The sequence below is a fragment of the Bos grunniens genome, chromosome 7 (assembly GCF_055505025.1).
Source record: "Bos grunniens cultivar Pamir isolate PY7600 chromosome 7, Bosgru_T2T1.0, whole genome shotgun sequence".
NCBI lineage: Eukaryota > Metazoa > Chordata > Mammalia > Artiodactyla > Bovidae > Bos > Bos grunniens.
Window position 1 is genome coordinate 72,012,527 of NC_141171.1, and position 20,491 is coordinate 72,033,017.

Sequence of the window (20,491 nt, forward strand, 5' to 3'; positions counted from 1 at the left end):
AAATGGTAGAGGATGAGCTTGTGTCCTCTTGCCCATGCTGGTTGCCCCCATCTCCCCATTAATTACAGCGTGTGGGTGAATTTGATGAGAATCATCATCCATCTTAGATAAATGACTTTTAAGATTCTTTTAAACAAGACCTTTAGAGAAATAAACCCATATCAGATTTTAGGAAAAACCCTAAAGTAGAAACTAGAAAATGTTGAATGAAACAAACCTAAATACAGTCCTCTTTTCTATTTTAAGGGTTTTTCATGACATCACATTTCATTCATTTTTGTATAGTCAGTCTTGTGAGAGGCATCCCACAAGCCTACGGGAGGGAGAAATGTCAAAGGTGGGGCAGATACCTCATTTTCAGGTATTGAGGGTAAGCCTGATAAAAACACTGAGAGCCTGCCTAAGGTTTCTGTCAATGAGAGAAACTGCAAAAGACCAGCCTTCCTGGTCCAAAACTCTGGGCCTTAGAGAAAGGAATAGGCTTAGAGTCAAAGACTTTGGTTTACGTCCTGACCCCAGCCTTTTACTGTTAGGACCTGGGCAAGCTACCTGGACTCAATGAGTCCTTATGCTTATTGTGAAATAGGATATCATCCTATTACTCACCCCATGAAAGTCTTCTGAGGGATAACATGTGCAAACTATAGCACATAGTTCCAGCACTCAAGTCATCTATAACTGAGATAATAAAACCAAAGCTTGTATCTTGAGTAATGTTATAGATGTTGCCTTTTATCCAAAATGAAACAGGAATAAGCCATGATTTCAGATATTATAGAATTCTTCCTAAAATCAGCTTAAATTAGGTTTCACAAAACAGAAGCCCCAAAATGTTAGGTGACACATTTTTTTGAGTTAGTGTCCTGAAATTGTCCTGAAATTTTCTAATTCAAATGTGCAGAAGCTAACTCAGCCTTCCTGCCAGTTCTATAAACTACTTTTCTGCCAAATATTTGAAATAATGCTACAAATCACTCAGTTAAATATTTCCAATTATATATCTTTATTAACAAAAGATAAATAAAATACAAAATAGACACTAATATCAGATTTTATGTTGAACCAGCCTATGTTAAGGTAGGAATATGAAAACAAAAATTTTTGACATTCTTAAAGTAGGTAAGAATTAGATCTGTTTGCATCACTGTTTCATACTGGTCTGAATCTAGATACAATGTATATCCACAGTACTTGACAATCTGATTCAGTTACTTTCCCATCAGCAGTATTTCTGAGATGTTAACTTAATGCAATATTCTAGTGGGTTTTGGTAGTTCAGAAAAGCCAGTGAACTGTTAAAAGTCAATGCACTTGTGTCAGGGGTTTTAAACAGGCTGTTTTCACCCATCCCACTCTGTCAGTACTATCTTCCCAATGTTATTAGAAGCAGCTTAAAGATCATATCATTCTCAGATACGAACAGCCCTACAGGCTGGCTATGCTTGTAATATTCTGAAGAAACATTCAACTTCAGGTTTCACTTTTTGCAAATTTTACCGAGAGACACCTGCTGGCTATAAAGATTAGGTACAACAGATACTCTACAATCTATTAAAAATCTAACATTCATGACTGTTATATAAAGGCAATCACAATTAAAATAGCAATTAGTATCACAAACCATATTCTCTGTGACAAAGGAGAGGATTTCAGTGTCTGAATACTCCTGTCCAGACTGGTAAAAGACCTAGGACTTACCAGTCAACACTGACTCAGGGTGAAAAACTTTTTTCCCCATTCAAAGGCTAACACATTTAGTTCTGAGTATAAGATACAAGGAAATGTTTTGAAAGTCAAAATTTCATAACCAAGTGGGAAACAGAATTGTTACTACATAGACTGACATGAGGGATAAAGTTATTCACACGTTCCACAGATTTCCTTCCAGTAACCCAAAGCTCAAGATAGATTATCAGTTTCAGATCAGAAAAATCTGAGAAGGTAAAAAGAAATGATTATTAAATAACTACAGTTATAGTTACTATTAATTAAAAAAAAACGAAGCCCTTGTTTCTAGAAAGAGTAATTAATTGCCTTCACAATGAGTCCTAACACTAAAGGGCCATAAAAATTGAGGAAATAAAGTTTGAAACTTAATAAATAAATGTTGAGAAGATATTCATGATAGGTGGAGAACTAAGATCTTTTCCCACATCACTAATATAAAATTGGAAATAAAATCTTAATCTGCACTTAATGTACCACTTTTTTCTTCTTTGTTCTCCACTGTGTAAAGGAATGAATTTACTATGAGATTTCTGGATACTTTATTAAAGTCAGGTAGATTCCTTGCTTCCTGACTTTAACGAGAACAGATACGGATTTTTCCATCGATAATCAACAGCAAGAATCTAAAAGAATGTATCAGCAGAGTCTGTCTTGGGTCACCGTCAGTGACGAGTTACTACTGTCCGAGGAAGGAGGCCATGGGGTCATCTGGCCTCTGACGTTTCATTCTGTAGGCCTCCATTTCCTCTTCAGTGGGTTCCCGAGTTTCATATATGCTGTTGTAAGGTCGCTTCCTCTCATCTATCTGCATGATCTCCTTGACATGAAGAAGACGGGCCTCCTCTGCATTCAGTGCCTATAGTGAGAAGAAATACATGAGTACCATGGCTCTGAGTCAGATCCCTTTGGTTCAGAAGTGGCAGAGTACCAAAAGACCCCACTGACTATGAATTGTTACATCAAAAACCTAGATTGCTTCTGCTTGGGAGTCAGCTCTATTGCTGTCGAGCTACAACTAATCATTATTTGGCTCAAAAATTTTCATAGAGCACAAAACATCCTATGATATTTTCAATGTTAAAGAAATTTTATTTAACAACAAAAACTGAATGAGGTTCATTTTACTGACAGAAGCCAGCAACCAACGCTTTTGGTGGAGAATACAATTCTGACTTTTCCCAAGACTTGCTGAAGCTTACAATTATAGCATTAGATGGCAATTCTCTCTGGGGAACATGTCAATAACTCTAATAACAGCTATACCAACCATTTTTCTTCTGTGCATTAGTGATATTCAACAAAAGTTCAAAAGGCAGGCAATATGGAGACACACAAAACCTCCATTTGTATTCTAGACCTGACAGGTGACCCAAGCAAATCACCCAGTCTTCGAGTTTGTTTGCTCATTTTTAAAATGAGCTTGGGAATAAGACAAGATAATTTTCTAAGATTCCTACAAATAAAGAAGACTGTGGTCACTTTTACTATTTATTTAGGCTTCACAAAGTACCTTTTTCAATTTTTCGTGTTTCTTTTCTTCATCATCACTCTCTGAACTGCTCTTTCGATGCTTCCTTTTCTTCTTCTTCTTCTTCTTTTTCTCCTCTTTCAGTTTTTCCTGATGCATCTGAAATGGAGCATTTACACACAGTGTTATTAACGCAAAACCAAAGTTCTAGTGCAAGTTTTAAAGTCTTCCCTTTAAGACTTAAAAATTCAGGACAGCTGATCATGGACATACCTCCATGAGGGTTTGAGGTTTTTTCACAGATTCTTCTCCAGTTGCATCATTTATAATACATTCCTCTGAATTCTGTGGAAAAATATGTGTAATCTAACTTGAGTATCATAGCTACCAATCATCTAGGAAAAAGTTAAAATTTGAAACATAAAAATCTATGTTTCATACAGATTTTTGACCTAAGAGCTTTGGCTGTTTTTACGAACTAGAGGACAATTACTTACAGCAATCTCCTTCCCAGCTTCTCCAGTACAATAGGAATACTTGAAAAAAGAGTGACAGCATTTGTATCCCCATCGGCCTTCTTTCCAGTAAGATCCCCAGATATGCTGCAGAGAGAGAGAGAGAGGTTACTTAAAAAGGAGCCTGAAACTAAGGTTTCTCATATACTGTTTTTCTTTGTAAAAAAACCCTATCTTTAATTAATCGTATTATTTTCAAAAAACTGAAGTATAGCTGATTTACCGTGTCATGTTAGTTTCAGGTGTTCAGCACAGAATATATACATATGTATTTTTTTTTTCTCTTTCAGATTCTTTTCTCTCATAGGTTATTAAAAAATATTGAGTATGGTGCCCTGTGGTATACAGTAGGTCTTTGTTGGGTTAGTCTCACATGGTGGTGATAAACAGTGATAATTACAGGGACTCCAGGGTTAGCTAACAGGGAAAGTGTGTGGTTACAATGGTCTTACATTCTATTCTCACTCTCCCCCCCAAATTAAAAAAACTAGGCTACTTGACTTCTCTTGAAAAATTCAGAAGGATTGGGAAATTCTAGGCACATTCACACTTGTCAGTAACTGTCTGTTGCTGACCAGCGGATGCTTCCTGTAGACAGGGCTCGTGTTCTCTAGTTTGTAAAATCTGTCTGGCTCATTTCACTCATACATGATTACTGGCCTGGCTCTTACTAGGTAGCTAGGTTTTTGACTCTTACTTAGAAAGACAAGTGTATTTTGGGTACTATAAAAGTACAGCAAATTAAATAAGCTTTATCATGTGATACAATATGCAATATGACATATACTTTGTCATCTGTGAAGTGTCCCTGTCAAAATATTTAACTTATATCAAGCCTTTGTATCTGAATTCCTGTTTATAGGAAATACAGGGAATAAAGCAACAGTATTACAATAAAAATTAATTAAAACACAGATGAATGATAAAGAAGATGTGGTATACAACAGAATACTACTCAGCCATAAAAAAGAATAAAATTTTACCATTTGCAGCAACATGGACGGACTTGAAGGGGCATTATGCTTAGCGAAATAAGTCAAAGACAAATACTATATGATATCACTTACATGTGGAATCTAAACAAATACAACAAACTAGTGAATACAGAAAAAAAGCAGCAGACTCACAGACGGAACAAGTGGTTAAAACGGAGAGGAGGGGCGAGGCAGCACAGGGATTGGAGAGTGGACGGTACACACTACTGGGTATAAGACAGGCCACAAGGGTGTACTGTACAATGCAGGCAATACAGCCAATACTTTGTAAAAACTGTAAATGGAATATAACCTTTAAAAGTTGTTAAAAATAAGAAAGTTAAAATACAAGAAACCAAAACACAACGACTTACTACTGGAAAATATAATCCAGAACAAAATGCTAACAAGGACACAATATAATTCTAGTTCAACACATACTGTATGATTGTTGATCTTCACATCTTCCTCGTACTTGGAGCAGGCGACAGCCCGCTCCTGTCCTTTGATGACTGTCCCATGTCTTGAGTACTCCACATAGTCTTCAGTCTGAGCCAAAAGCAATTCGGCTGGAGGAGCATCCAAGTGTTCTTGACCACCATACTAAAAGGACATTGATCATTATTAAATATATTTTACAAAGATTTGCATTCAAATCTCTACTGAGGGGTTTATTTCCAATCACAAAGATTAGAGGACTATTATTCATGGGCTTTGTTATATAAAACACAGTGGAAAAAAAGCCACCAAACTTTCATAGGCAAATAAAAGATGTCTCAATTGCTATTCATCTGTTGAGTGTGGTGAATTATAAAAGGCTCATATGAAATTCCCCTTATCCTGTATGCATGCCCATTTGCCACATGATTTTGGTGCTTCATCCCTTGGATCTGGGCCTGGCCATGTTACTTGTTCTGGCCCCTGGAATACTAGCAAATATGATGTAAGCAAAGACCTGAAAAACACTTGTGTACCAGGGCACACTTTGTTGCTAATCTCTGGTATCCTAAGAATGTCACGTAAAGAATCTGGGCTAGCCTATCAGAGGATGAGAACCCACGTGGGGTAGAGGTGAGGCCTCCTTGGGACAGAGGAGGCCGGCTACCTGCTAGAAACCAAAGGGAGGCCAGTCTAGATCATCTGGTTTCAGATAGGTGGGCTCAGAACAGGAGACGCAGCTGATGTACAAAACGGTGAGAAATAAGAAATGCCTATTCAAACTATTAGGTTTTGAGGTGGCTTGTTTTGCTGTAAAAGCTCAATGATATAGTTATACTGATACTGTATACCAACTGCACCTAATCCCAATGGATTAAAATGGACTGTGTATAGATCATAATCACCTTTTCCAGGATGCTTTCTTTCTGCTGTTCTTTGAAGTCTTCTTTCTTGACTTTGAAGGATTTGTACAATAACTCTAGTTTTGTAGGATCTGCTTGTAGATGCACTTCAGACCCTTTGTCATAGGCTTCCCAAGCAAACACTAGGGTAATTAAAACCGTCGTAATGAGTTGTCAGCTACACTGTTTGCGGGCTTCTTGAAAACAAGCTTTAAAAAAATGTCCCCAAATTTCTTATGAGCTGACATAAAATACCTTGACATAGAAGAAACACTTACATTGTGTCTGGGCCATTGATATGGTATCACCTGTGTATCTAACGAAGTTATCCCCTGCGTAGCTGACTCTGTTTAAAATAAATTTAAAAAAAACTGTTTCAGAGATTAAGGAAATTTTTTTCTGACCCAATCATAGATACTCATTTTAATTCAGATTGCATTTTATTAATAAAAACTCCCTCCCCTACCCTGAAATCTTTACAGTGAACTTGTTACTTACTCATCTGGATTCTTTCCAGCATTCGCATAGGGATTCTCTCTCATTGCTCTAGTTTTGGGATCATAGTAAGCAGAGTTTGGATCTAAATTCCGCAAATACTAGAAAGAAAAACATATTTTAAGACTGTGTTAATGTTTACTTTCATCAAAGATTTTAGAAGACCAGTAGGAGGAGACAATTAAGTGAGTGAGTGAGTGTGTGTGTGTGTGCGCATGCACATGTCTGGGAGTACAGCTGAAGAGAAAGAAATCCAGAATGATCTACTTTGGAATGACTGAGTATATTACCCATATACTATCCAGATACCATATGAGTAGACAAAATTTAGGTTGGGAAGACAAATGTTTTCTGAATATGTATGTTAAATTGGCAAGGCTTACTTTTGCAATATCTTCTCGAATCCTGAGATTCCGGACAGTAATTCGTCTCTTAGAGTCAAAATTCTGTCCAGGCATGTCAATATCATCTGCATATTTATCTTCATCCTCATCTTCACTGTTATGATCTTTTTCCTGAAAGAGGAAGAGAGAAGGGGAAAAAAATTCAAGAAAAAAAGAGCAGCATCTAGCTCTTATTTTCCCTTTAACCCAACCCTTACTCCTTGTGTTCTTTAAGCTTATTATTATTATCATGAGTTATTACTAACATTAGCCATCAGAAATTTAAACCTTAATGTGTACCCTGATAGGACCTGTATGTCTTACCGTCTGAGAATTCGGTTCCTCTTCTCCCCACTGATGTTTCGGAGAATTCTATGCCACAAAAGAAGAAAATGAATTTGTGATTTTATTATACTGAATCAAATGAATATTTAACACTTTAAAAAACATAGTTAAAATAATAAATTTAACTGAACAAACTCTCGTATTTCTCACCTGTAGTGAGCACAGAAGTTTTAAATACAAGTATGTCATTGTGAATAATTTTATCAGACTGTCTACAAATCCAAAATTTTCATTGATAGGATTATAATCACAAAAATGTAACAGAAAGATTAAGTTGATCAATATACCTAATAAATATTCATTTCATACATTTTTATCATCAGACATAACATTTTCATTAAATTTCACTGTTTTTCTATTAAGGCCAAAAGCAAAGTTACCAGGATCATGTAATAAGTATCTTTAGAGGCAAAACAAGCCTTTGTAAAATTTCAGCAATGAAGAAATCTACTCAGGTGACAACATACTGTGATTTGAGGAGGTGTGAACTCCATGCCTCAAAGACACCCTTTCTTAATTAGTAGTTGGTCAGGATATTCTCTAACTCCACAAAATGCCTGGAACAAAGTGCTCAGTATTTCATTATGTCCCTTTAAAAGGCTTCACATCTTATAGCTCAGTAGGCGGATGTGGAAATATGTATGTATAAAAAAATATATATATACAGTACATTGGTGGAAGCAAAAATTTTAGTACAGCCTTTTAAAATGCTTGCTAAGTGATAAGTCATCAGATTTTATATATGCATATTCAGTGCATCAACAATTGCACTTTTAGGAATTTATTGTAAGGAAATTAGTATGTCTATTATATAAAGATGTATATATTATGTAAGACTCTAATGTTATATACTACTGTACAGATAACTGAAAAAAACAAATCAACAAGAGATGAATGGTTATATAAATTATTGCACTCAATACACACTGAACAACCATTAACGTGATTTGTCCAAGGTGCAGAAAAATATTAATATGTATACTTTGGGCTCCCTAACTTCCTGGTGGCTCAGATGGTAAAGAGTCTGCCTACAATGCAGGAGACCTAAGTTGGATCCCTGGGTTGGGAAGATACTCTGGAGAGGGAAATGGCAACCCACTCCAGTACTCTTGCCTGGAAAATCCCATGGACAGAGGAGCATGGTAGGCTACATCCATGGTGTCGCAGAGTCGGGACACAACTGAGTGACTTAACTTTCACTTTCTTTCTTGGGCTCCCTAGTGAGTGAGATGGTAAAGAATCTGCTTGTAATGCAGGAGACCCAGGTTCCATCACTGGGTTGGGCAGATCCCCTAGAGAAAGGAATGGCTACCCACTCCAGTGTTCCTGTTTGGAGAATTCCATGGACAGAGGAGCCTGGTGGGTTTCAGTCCATGGGGTCGCAAAGAGTCAGCCACAACTGAGTGACTAACATTTTCACTTTTCTTTTTTCTTTTCATACTTTGCTACCTTTTTTTGTTTGGAAAGAAGAGGGAAAGATGGGAATTAGATTATATATTTGTATTTGTATTTACATAAGAAACTCTGAAAGGAGCTGTAAGAAAAATAAAAAAGATTATGGGGGGTGAGGCTTAGAGACAGGATGGACTGAGGCAGGAGCGGGAGACTTTTCACTGCATATCTGTCTTATTTTGATTATTGAACCATGTGAGTTTATATAAAAAAAAAATGTTAAAGGTCTGCATTTAATGATACAGAAAACAAGTCCTCATTGTACTGTATATTATTTAATTGAAAAAGTAGATGATAAACGAGAATGTAAAGATGAATCCATTTAAAAAACATGTTGCATTACAATCATACAATACATGGATATATGTGAGGGAGTGGACTGGGACACTAAAAGGCCTATTTTAAAATGTTAATGGTTAACATAAGGAATATTTGTCTTCTTTATAATTTTCTATATATTTTTTCTGAGTATGTGTTACTTTCAAAATTGGAAATTTTTTTAAAGCATTTTTTTGAGTTCTTGCAAGTTGCCAGTTCAACAAAGGATATTTATATTGCTAAATCTCTACAGTAGACACAGTCCTACTATATGTAGTTAATCTTCACATCCAAATGGGCAAAACTCAGCAGTCCCTTACAAACATTTAAGTTTGACTAGGAAAATAAATTATAATATGTTTACAAGACACAACAGAGAACATATTAGAAAAACAATAAAAAAGCCCTCTTCTTTCTTCCAGAGTTGGTAATGATAACAATCACAACACTAGCTACCAATTACCAAGTGTTTACTGTGTGACATGTATGCTAAGCCTCCTGTGTGTGTGTGTGTTGGGGTGGGTAGGCGTTGTTATCTCTGCTTTAGAGATGATAAACTGAGGCTCAGAGAAGCAAATTAATTTTTCCAGGACCATCTTGCTAGCTAGGGGCACAGCTAGATTTTAACATCATCTCTCTGTTAACTTGTGCTTTGAACCTGCCTCTGTGACTACTCACTTGGTGATTAACTTACCTAGTTCTGTTTGCTTTATAATTATACTTGCTAAGGGTCCCTTTCTAGAGAAGGAAATGGCAACCCACTCCAGTACTCTTGCCTGGAAAATGCCATGGACGGAGGAGCCTGGTAGGCTACAGCCCATGGGGTTGCAAAGAGTCGGACACGACTGAGCGACTTCACTTATTAAAGGTCCCTTTTAGAAATTTAAACTTGGTAACTTGAAAATGTTTTTTACTGACACCATAAATTTGTTAAAAAGAAACTTTCACAACTCTAATAAGCATAACTTAACTATTAAATTGACTGACTGGGGGAAAAAATAGGAAAAAACCTGTCTGCAATATATCTTTTTTTTTTTAGTTTGCAAATTCTTTTTGCCTTACAAGTTCAAAGTGTAGGAAATGCTAAAATAAATAAAAAGAAAAATCCACTAATTCTATACTAAATGAGAACTAGTGTTTTAATCTCTATATTAAATGAGAACTAGTGTTCTAGTCGTCTTCCCTGTAAGGTAATATGATATTTTACATGTGTTATTAAAATATGTGTTCTCCAGTGTTGTTACTAAGCTTGATGAAAGCCATTTTAAGAGCTATGCAACATTCTCTCATGCACAGGAAGGATAGCTCACTTTACTAATTCCTTATTAAACTATCTTCAATTTCTTAGTGTTGTAAAAAGTGCTGAAGTGAACATTTTTGTGCAAAATGATTTTTCTGAATACTAAGAAATTTTTAGGATGGATGGATCTACTAATTTAATTCCAGAAAAGGTATATAAATGTTTTATGGCAATATTCTCTCCAAAATGACTGCATCAATTTATAGTCCCTTGAACCTTTAATGTGTCAGTTTCTCTATTTCCCCTTGATAGTGTTTCTCTCCCTCTCTCAACTTTCTTCTAACTGGAGAGATATAAAATGAATTTTTGGGTCAATCTTCATTTTTTGTTTACTATGAGTTTGAAATTTTTTTAACAATCATTTTGTTACTTACAGCCTGTTCCACTAATTTTCCTGAGGCTAATTCTTCTTGGAGTTTTTGGGCTTTCAGCGTTCGTTTTGCCTAAGGAAAAAGAAACATTTGAAATTTACTTTCAATATTCAAATGAACATTTAATTTTTTAAATATATTTATTTTAATTTATTTATTTGGCTGTATTGGGTCTTAGTTGTGGCATGCAAAACCCGTAATTGTAGCATGTGGGATCTAGTTCCCTGACAAGGTAATGAACCCCAGCACCCAGCACTGGGAGTATGGAGTTCTGGCCATGGACCACCAGGAAGTCCCATCAAATGAGATTTAATTTTCATATCAATAAAACGCATAAGTTTACTGTTTTCAGAAAAGGTCACTGGACAAGGCTATCTTGTAGCTCTAGACCTCTGGCTCCTGAAGAACACGAGTTCAGGGAAATTCCCTGGTAGTCAAATGGTTAGGACTCTGTGCTTTCACTGCCAAGGACCCAGGTTTGATCCCTGGTTGGGGAACTAAGATTCCACAAGCTACATAGGGCAGCCAAAAAACAAACAAAAAATGCCCCAAACTATTCAATGCTGTAGTGGCCTAAAAAAGGAGGTGTGTACGTATATACGCAACTGTTTCACTTTGTTGTGTAGCAGAAACTAATAAGCAATGGTATCATAATAAAAATTAATTAAAAAACCAGATGAGTGAATAAAGATGATGTGGTATACAATGGACTAGTACTTAGCTATAAAAAAGAATGAAATTTTGTCATTTGCAGCAACATGGATGGACTTGGAGGGCATTATACTAAGTGAAATTGGTCAGAGAAAGACAAGTACTATACGGAATCTAAAAAATACAACAAACTACTGAATAAAACAAGAAAGAAACAGATTCATAGATAACAGAGAACAAACCAGTGGTTACCAATTGGTAGAAGAAAAGGGGAGGGGCAATAGGCAGGTAGGAGATTAATAAAAGGGGGTTTATTATGGGATTATATGAAATCATGTATGTCAAACTTTTGAAAATTCTAAAGCACTGTAGAATTTAAAGAATCTTTCATTTAATAAAAAATAAATTAAAAAAAAAAAACCCAAAATGAAAATGAGTCAGATCCAATTGGCCATATTTAAGCAAGAGTTATAAAGTCCTGTTTGAGTCAGGCATTAATATAAACCAAGCTAGATAGCACCAGGGATAAACTGCAGGGAGCAAGCCTTGCTGACAAGGTGCCACTTGACTCCAGATGACTGACTCTTCCCCGGCTGGCCCAGGATTACCACATATTTCATTGTTTGAGAAAAGATAAAATTCAGATTTTATTAAAATGTGAAATCCCATGGTCTTAAATGTTAACTCTATTTAAAAAAAAAAGGGGGGGGGAGACACAAAACCAAAAAACAGAAGTGACTACGGTATTTTAAAAAATGGGAGTGAGTAGGTGAAATCGTAACAGAAAAAACTGAGGTTACATTAAAATAAAATTCAGTTTCCTGAAAGGAGTTATCCCATTCTTCTTTCTCCACCCTCAAATGCTATGTGAGACAACTATAAAACAGGCCCATAGGCAAGATACAGTCTGGGAGTCAAGACTTTATAACCTCAGGAAGCCAAGAGTTTTGAACATGAATCTATTTTCATACTTCCAGTATTTCCTGCAAACTAAATCAGGGAGTAATGGACACTATGAGAATAAAGTAAAAAGAAACTGCTGCCAAACAGGGTTAGTATATACTGTTTATTTCACTATTCAATTAGGCTTGCTACTACAATAAAAATGCAATCATTTTTATACTGCATAAAGACAAAAAACAGAGTTGCTAAACTACAGATATACCAAAATACACATTCTTTAAGGAGAGCAGGAAAGCAGTGAACTGTGCTTACCAGGTCAACTTTGGCATACTCTTCTACAATTTTCATGTGTTCTTCTGGATTGTAGCCATTCCACCGATCCCTCTTCCCATCGTAGTCAAACATCAGCTGAGGCTGGACATGTTCATCTGGAGCTATATTAGTCCCTGTAAATTTTGCTCCAACTCGCCTAGGTCTCTGGAAAACAGAGTAAGATTAAATTTTTCCCCTAAGTATCTGAAGCCATGAGGAAAATTTCATATAACCTTTACAGAGCAGTGTGAACATACCATGGGACTTTATGGTTTATTCAATTATCAGTTAGTCCTCCTGCAAAAAATTTTGACGGTGCTGAACTAATTTCATTCAAATTAATGTTTTCATTTAACTTGTACCTAAATATAGGTAATTTAAAAAACAGAATTAAGTTCTCTGACACAAAGAAAGAAAGAGACCCTCTGACAGCAGTTTCCAAAATTCTCAAATGTGAGCTTACCTCGAAACAGTCTTTCTTTTTGTGTGTCATGGCTCCACAGTTTTCACATGCTCCTTTTCGGTATTTAGTAGTTATGGAGTTCTGTAAGTGGATATAAAGAAAACCAATGAAAATTTTTATTTATCTAAATAAGTTAAAAATAACTTTGGCTCTCATTACTGTACTGCCTAATGAAATGACTTATTTGTTAAGAGGAAAACCAGTTATAAATGAGAAAGCTTAAAGATTTTAGCAATATCAAATTTATAAAATATAGAAAATAAAGTAGTATGTATTATGAATTTTAATACCAGATAAAAGGTCATGTAATCTGTTTATACTTTATATAGTATTACATTAGAGGTTCTTATATTAAGTTCTTAAAAATTTCCATTTCTACACACATATATACATGTTGCGTACCTACCTCTTTTACACCCCTCTTGTACCATTCTCCCGATGAGCTGTACTGCTTTTGTTTCTCTGGCTGTGGTCTCTGGTGCTTTAAAGTAGGCCTTTTTGATGGATCAATATACCATGGCACTGAAGAAATATACTGAGGAATATGAGGATTGATGTCTCTGTAAAAAAAAAACAAAACATTTAAAAAAAAAAGTTGTAGAATGTAAGGATATCCTTACAGAATGTAAGGATAGAGATATTGCAGTGGGAGGGGGAGAGAGAATATACTTGTTATCACTATTAATAAAAAGAGTTAAAAATAAAATATATTAGACTGAAAACATTTTAGAGAAACTAAAAATAGTCATGTAACTAAAGATGCAGAAGAGATGAAGGAACATAGAGATATATGTTAGTGAGATTAATCTTTTATCAGAACAAGAAGTTAATAATGTCGAGTTGATTATAATAGTAGTAGTATAGGTATGTTATTTAGATTCAGAGGTATCAACCAGAAAAACTCAAAATAGATTGACAATTCAGTCCTCGCTTGGTCTCTGAGAGGGACTGGGTCCAGGACCTGCCTCAGATACCAAAACCTGTGGAAGCTCAAGTTGCACAGCTGGGCCTCTGTACCTATGGGTTTGGAATCTGAAGATTCAACCAGTGGCAGATTGTGTGGCACTGCATGTACTTACTGAGAAAACAACAAATCTGTGTTGTTCAAGGTCAGCTGTAGTCACTTGTATACAGTAGGACAGGGAGTGGGAAGAACTAAAAAGGGCCATAGTTATCATTACAAGTCCTTCATTATTATTTATTAAACTTTATACATATGAGTTTGATACAATAAATGAAAACAAAAATGACGGAAATGGTAAAGATGGTTTCCTGTCAAAGCAAAGGATGAGAAATAGGTAAACTAAGTAGACATGAATTTGAATTCTGAATGAATAGATCTTGCAAAAAATTTAAGTACTTACTTTCCTTCTTCATCAACTTCTGCAGGGGCATTACCCAATTTTCGCTGTTCTTCTAGCTCCTTCTTCTTTCTCCAGTCCTCTCTAGTCATCTTCTTTGGTTCCTCCAAACTCATTTCTTTGGACCCCGACAAGGGGGCTGCATTAGCTGCATCCACAGCTGCAGCTGACATGGTTATCTGGCCTCCTGCATGAAAAGGAAGAAGTATCTATTAGAATAAACTAGGCCTTCCTGAATTCACCAGAGAAACTATCAAAAGTACACCCTAATAACACATACTGTGGGTTATATAGAATGTTTCATATGTTCTTTTTCTTTCATAGCATCTGTAAGGGAAAGGTCTCCTTCTCCTCCACTGATGTATTTCTACACTGTTGCAGTTGTGCTTTCAACTCTAATTGGTTAAGTGGAGAGAGACATGCACATGCATTTAAAATTTCATGAGATTCATCCTTTCATGTATATATTCCTTATTTCCTCTCTACATATGTGTCTCAAACTTTTCTACCACGCTAAACAGACTGGTTCCAAATAGGAAAAGGAGTACATCAAGGCTGTATATTGTCACCCTGCTTATTCAACTTATATGCAGAGTACATCATGAGAAACGCTGGACTGGAAGAAACACAAGCTGGAATCAAGATTGCCGGGAGAAATATCAATAACCTCAGATATGCAGATGACACCACCCTTACGGCAGAAAGTGAAGAGGAACTAAAAAGCCTCTTGATCACAGTGAAAGAGGAGAGTGAAAAAGTTGGCTTAAAGCTCAACATTCAGAAAACGAAGATCATGGCATCCGGTCCCATCACTTCATGGGAAATAGATGGGGAAACAGTGGAAACAGTGTCAGACTTTATTTTTCTGGGCTTCAAAATCACTACAGATGGTGACTGCAGCCATGAAATTAAAAGATGCTTACTCCTTGGAAGGAAAGTTATGACCAACCTAGATAGCATATTCAAAAGCAGAGACATTACTTTGCCAACAAAGGTTCGTCTAGTCAAGGCTATGGTTTTTCCTGTGGTCATGTATGGATGTGAGAGTTGGACTGTGAAGAAAGCTGAGTGCCGAAGAATTGATGCTTTTGAACTGTGGTGTTGGAGAAGACTCTTGAGAGTCCCTTGGGCTGCAAGGAGATCCAACCAGTTCATTCTGAAGGAGATCAGCCCTGGGATTTCTTTGGAAGGAATGATGCTAAAGCTGAAACTCCAGTACTTTGGCCACCTCATGCAAAGAGTTAACTCATTGGAAAATACTCTGATGCTGGGAGGGATTGGGGGCAAGAGGAGAAGGGGACGACAGAGGATGAGATGGCTGGATGGCATCACTGACTCGATGGACGTGAGTCTGCGTGAACTCCGGGAGTTGGTGATGGACAGGGAGGCCTGGCGTGCTGCGATTCATGGGGTCGCAAAGAGTCGGACACGACTGAGCGACTGATCTGATCTGAATCCTTATTGAGTACACAGGGTCCTATCTCTGTTCCTCTTAAAAACTGGACGATTTAAGATCACCTACATTCATTATCTCTATTTCCACATTATCTGCTGCCCTTCTCAATCAGTCCCCTCGCTGCTCCAAAGATACCTCTACGTTAGCAATGTGCTAAGTCCTCTGGACATTTTTCAGTTCGGTTCCTCCCCCTTTTGATATATTCTTATACTTTGGCTGATGTGACACCATATTTCCCTGGGCTTTTTTGTACCCCTTTCACTGCTCCTCCTGTATCCTTCATAAGTTCTTCCATTTCTGCCCAGTTACTGAACTTTGGATTCCACAAGGCTCAATTCTTCATCACTCTATAAACTCCACCAGAAGACAAGTTCATCTATTTCCAAGGTTTCAATAGCCACGATATACAACTGTTGGCTCTCCAATTTATTTCTCTACTTCAGATCTTTTTTCTGAGCTTCAGATAAATATAGTCCAATTGCTTACTTCAAAGTACCTCCACTTAGATGTCTCAAAGAAAACTGAACTCAATTCTTAATTCAGATTCATAATCTTCTCTATGAAATCTGATCTTCTTCCACTGTTCCCTCTCCTGATGAAAGATACCACTATCCATTCCTTTTCAGAAGTGTTCCAGCTAATTCCCATACCTATTTCATCACGAAGTACTGTTATTTTCACTTTCTGAATATCACTCGAATTCATCTACTTCTATCAATAACCTGAGTGTATTACTTTTCCCTACTAGTCTCTTCTGATTCCTGCCAATCAGTTCTCCACACTGCAGTGTTATTTTTTCAAACACAGATTTGGTCATATCATGTCCCACTACCCAAACTGAAAACCCTTAAATGAAATGCTGTCCAAGAGAAATGTACCACCAGCCCTATATGTCATTTTAAATATTCCGTAAACATATTAAAAAAGCAAAAAGAAACAGATAAAATTACTTTTTTGCAATATTTTTCCTAATTACCAACACATTTTCAGTTCAACATAGGAAAAAATAAACCAGTTCTTTAAAATCCGATACGGATTTTACATGTATTCAGATTGGCCAACATTTCAAGTGCTTAAGAATTACAAGCACAGTTCAGCTCCAATAGCACCTTAAAATTCTTAGTTTAATAACCACTGAAGACACAATCCTGGTCTGACTGGACACAAGTACCACTTCTGAGGCCTAGGACAGCTGCTTCCTTGGTTCTCGGTCCCCGTTCCCTTCTCAACCTTGCGTTCATCAATCCCGTGAGGATATTCCCAAGAATTAGGAGCCTCTGGCCCTCTTCCTCGAGTTTTCCACCTTCACCCTCCTCCTCGTTCCAAGTTCTTACAAGATTGCCTTACCCGGTCCCAACGCTGCTGACCCTAGTACAGTTCGACAGGAATGAAGACGATCGCCAATGTTTACTTCCTGACTTCCTCCCTCTCCCGGCAGCCACTGCGGCACTTTCCGGGCGACCCACACAGGCGCACTTGGGCCTCGGCCGAGCCGGGGGGGCGGGGCCAAGCAAAACTGGTCTCGCGAGATCTCGAGCTGTTCCTATAGCTCTACGGCAGGTCAGTCGAATGGGTTAGGTTTGAGCAGCTGTTTTTCTGCTCCTTAGTTTTCATCTCTTTTAGAGTCGACGAATATTACGACGTAAAGCAAAACAAAACAAATTTCATACGGAGAACAGACAATAGCGTAAGCATCGCTGGAGCGCTACGAAGTGCGTGAAGTTAAAACAGTTAAAATCACTATTAATTAGTAGCCAGGTAGTGTAACACGCTGGGGACAAAGTAAACACAAAATTGTCTTCCTCTCTTCGAATTTACATCATATAGAGTGAGTAAGACTGAATTATTTAAGTAATTTACAGTTCTAGAAAGCCTCTATGAAGGGTGTACTAGGTGCTTTGAAGACATAGGGCAATTCAGCAATTGTAACACCTCGCCCCTGGTGTTGATACTGTATTTTACCATTAGGAAAAAAATACTGCTTTGAAGACATAGGGCAATTCAGCAATTGTAACACCTCGCCCCTGATGTTGATACTGTATTTTACCATTAGGGAAAAAATACTGTAAAACTTTTTTCATTGTGGAAAGACAATGTCATAGATATCTCCACCTTGCTTTAAAGAATAATATTTAATAAAATACTGGAAAATAATAATTTTGGAGTACAGTTCCCCTGCCCCCCCCCTCCTTAAATCTTATCTGTTCTGGTAATGTTTTATTTTTCAAAACAATGTGTGTTCCTTTCAGATATCAAAATGACATCTTTGCCTCTAAGAGAATCTCATCATACTCTTACTAAGAATTTTTAGTGCATAGAGCATAGCAATGTAAATATTTGATTTTACAGGGCAAAAGATGAAGGAATGGAAATTGTCAGAAAATAGTCTGAAAGTGAGTAATCTATGAATCACTCACACTTAATTTTTATCTCCTTAATACAATTTCTGAAATTTGTTTGAAAGTGTTAAGATCTGTTTGGTTAAAACTACCAGGCACAAGTCAGGGAACACATCTCCCAGTGGAATTATGGAATGTGCTGGACAAGAGGGAAGAACTTTTTGTAAGGTTCAGATTCCCCCTGGAGGATTCTGAGGAGCATCTGAGAAAGCAGGGATCAGTTCTGGACGGGATGGCTGTTTGATAAACTGGGAACAATTAGGATCTTGGTGCAGTTGTGAAGTGAGGGTAGTTTAGCAATTTGGATATCACCAGTAACAGTCCAGGGCATAGCAAAGTGAATTTGGGGCATCATTAGTAAGAAAACAAAAGAGTTGGTTGTGGCATTTTACAGTTACCTTGGGAAACAGTGCTTCCTATCGTAGGAGGGGAGACTTGGCCTAGGGAGATAGAAACTTTGCTTCCAAAAATCTCAGGAAATAAAGAATTCCCACTTGGAAGCTGTAGGTGCTGTTAAAGAGAAAAGCCACAGGCCCAAAATGGCTTTACTTGTGCTAAAACCCTTTATACAAAACTTATATTTGATAACTAACCTAATCACAACTTCAAAATACAATCACCGGAAATGTAATCCAGTCAACCAGTTGGGAATTTCCTGGTCAGTACTGAAGAAGTAATCTGGCACGTGGCACCTTTCCGTTATCCCCTCACCCCTACCCTGTCTCTCAGTGGAAGAAGAGGCAATTAGCTGTGAAAACCTTGCTGTTCTTCCTTTCTCCCCTCCAAAGAGGTCCTGGCCTATAAATAATCCTTTCTTTTATTTTACTAATAGCTCCCATGCCCCACCCTTTTTCCTCTAAAAACTTCTTAGTTTGTACAACCCCTTGGAGCACCCTTCTTATTTCTAGGTGGGAGGCTGTCTGATTCTTGAGTCATTTAATAAAACCAATTAGATCTTCAGATTTACTTGATTGAATTTTTTCTCGGTGTTGTGCAGACTGGGTTTCAATATGAGTATTTTTGTGTGCTAATGATGTAATTCAGAGCTGAGGCACTTAGAAGGAGATACAGGGAGGAAATAATGGGAGGGTTACAAAGGTCTAGTCAAAGCTATCGGTTTTTCAGTAGTCATGTATGGATGTGAGAGTTCGACCATAAAGAAAGCTGAGTGCTGAAGAACTGATGCTTTTGAACTGTGGTGTTGGACAAGACTCTTGAGAGTCCCTTGGACAGCAAGGAGATCAAACCAGTCAATCCTAAAGGAAATCAGTCCTGAATATTCATTGGAAAGACTAATGCTGAAGCTGAAGCTCCAATATTTGGCCACCTGATTCGAAGAACTGACTCACTGGAAAAGATCCTGATGCTGGAAAAGATTGAAGGCAGGAGAAGTGTTCAACAGAGATGGTTGGATGGCATCACCGACTCAATGGACATGAGTTTGAGTAAGTTCTGGGAGTTGGTGATGGACAGGGAAACCTGGCCTGCTGTAGTCCATGGGGTTGTAAAGAGTCGGACACGACTGAGTGACTGAACTGAACTAATAAACTAGGGATAAAAGAGGATATGGAAAGGGCAAAAAAGATCCCCTCTTTTTTCTCCCTCTTCTTGATGTCTAGCACAGTGACTAACATTTAATAAATATTTATTGAATGAGTCATTCAATGTTTTGGCCCTGAAATGCCAGGGAAGAAGGGACAATGAACTGGTATGTATTTTGAACCATATCTATGCCAGGTGTAGTGCTAAGGCTTTTGTGAAAGAGTAATGTAGGCTTAACTCCTCCCTCCCAACTTACCTGTTAAGTTAAAAAGTATCTGGTGACCTGTTGGGAGTAGAGTTTGGATGGCACAGATCATCCTTGGTCTTTTGAATTGATTCCTTTATCTTGTTTAATATATTTCCATTTACCATTGAAGGGCTTCCCTTGTGGCTCAGCTAGTAAAGAGTCCGCCTGCAATGCAGGACACCTGGATTCCATCCCTGGGCTGGGAAGATGCCCTGGAGAAGGGAAAGGCTACCCACTCCAGTATGCTGGCCTGGAGAATTTCATGGACTATCCATGGAGTTGTAAAGAGTCAGACAGGGCTGAGTGACTTTCACTTCACTTCACCATAGAAAGGAAAAGGTCACCAACTTTTTAAAGCAAAATTTCTCCACATCTTGGAAATTGGAATTCATTTTGTATGTCTTTATAATTCCTCTGTTCTTTTTCACTTGTTAACCCTGCTGTCCTTCCCCACCAGCTTTGATGAAT

General features: G+C 37.4%; 1 protein-coding gene across 1 annotated transcript; it reads right to left on the reverse strand.

Annotated features, from left to right (window-relative positions):
* Positions 1–979: 979 nt before the first annotated feature.
* On the reverse strand, positions 980–17,258 carry SLU7 (spliceosome associated SLU7). The gene is made up of 16 exons (XM_086412729.1): positions 17,183–17,258; positions 14,383–14,566; positions 13,425–13,578; positions 13,019–13,099; positions 12,556–12,720; positions 10,693–10,761; positions 7,228–7,275; positions 6,904–7,035; positions 6,524–6,621; positions 6,304–6,371; positions 6,029–6,168; positions 5,127–5,288; positions 3,694–3,798; positions 3,470–3,541; positions 3,239–3,355; positions 980–2,584 (listed from the first exon to the last, which is right to left on the reverse strand). Exons 2-16 carry the CDS (start codon positions 14,550–14,552, stop codon positions 2,405–2,407), a joined length of 1,761 nt encoding a protein of 586 aa, XP_086268855.1. The 5' UTR covers positions 14,553–14,566; positions 17,183–17,258; the 3' UTR covers positions 980–2,404.
* Positions 17,259–20,491: the final 3,233 nt, after the last annotated feature.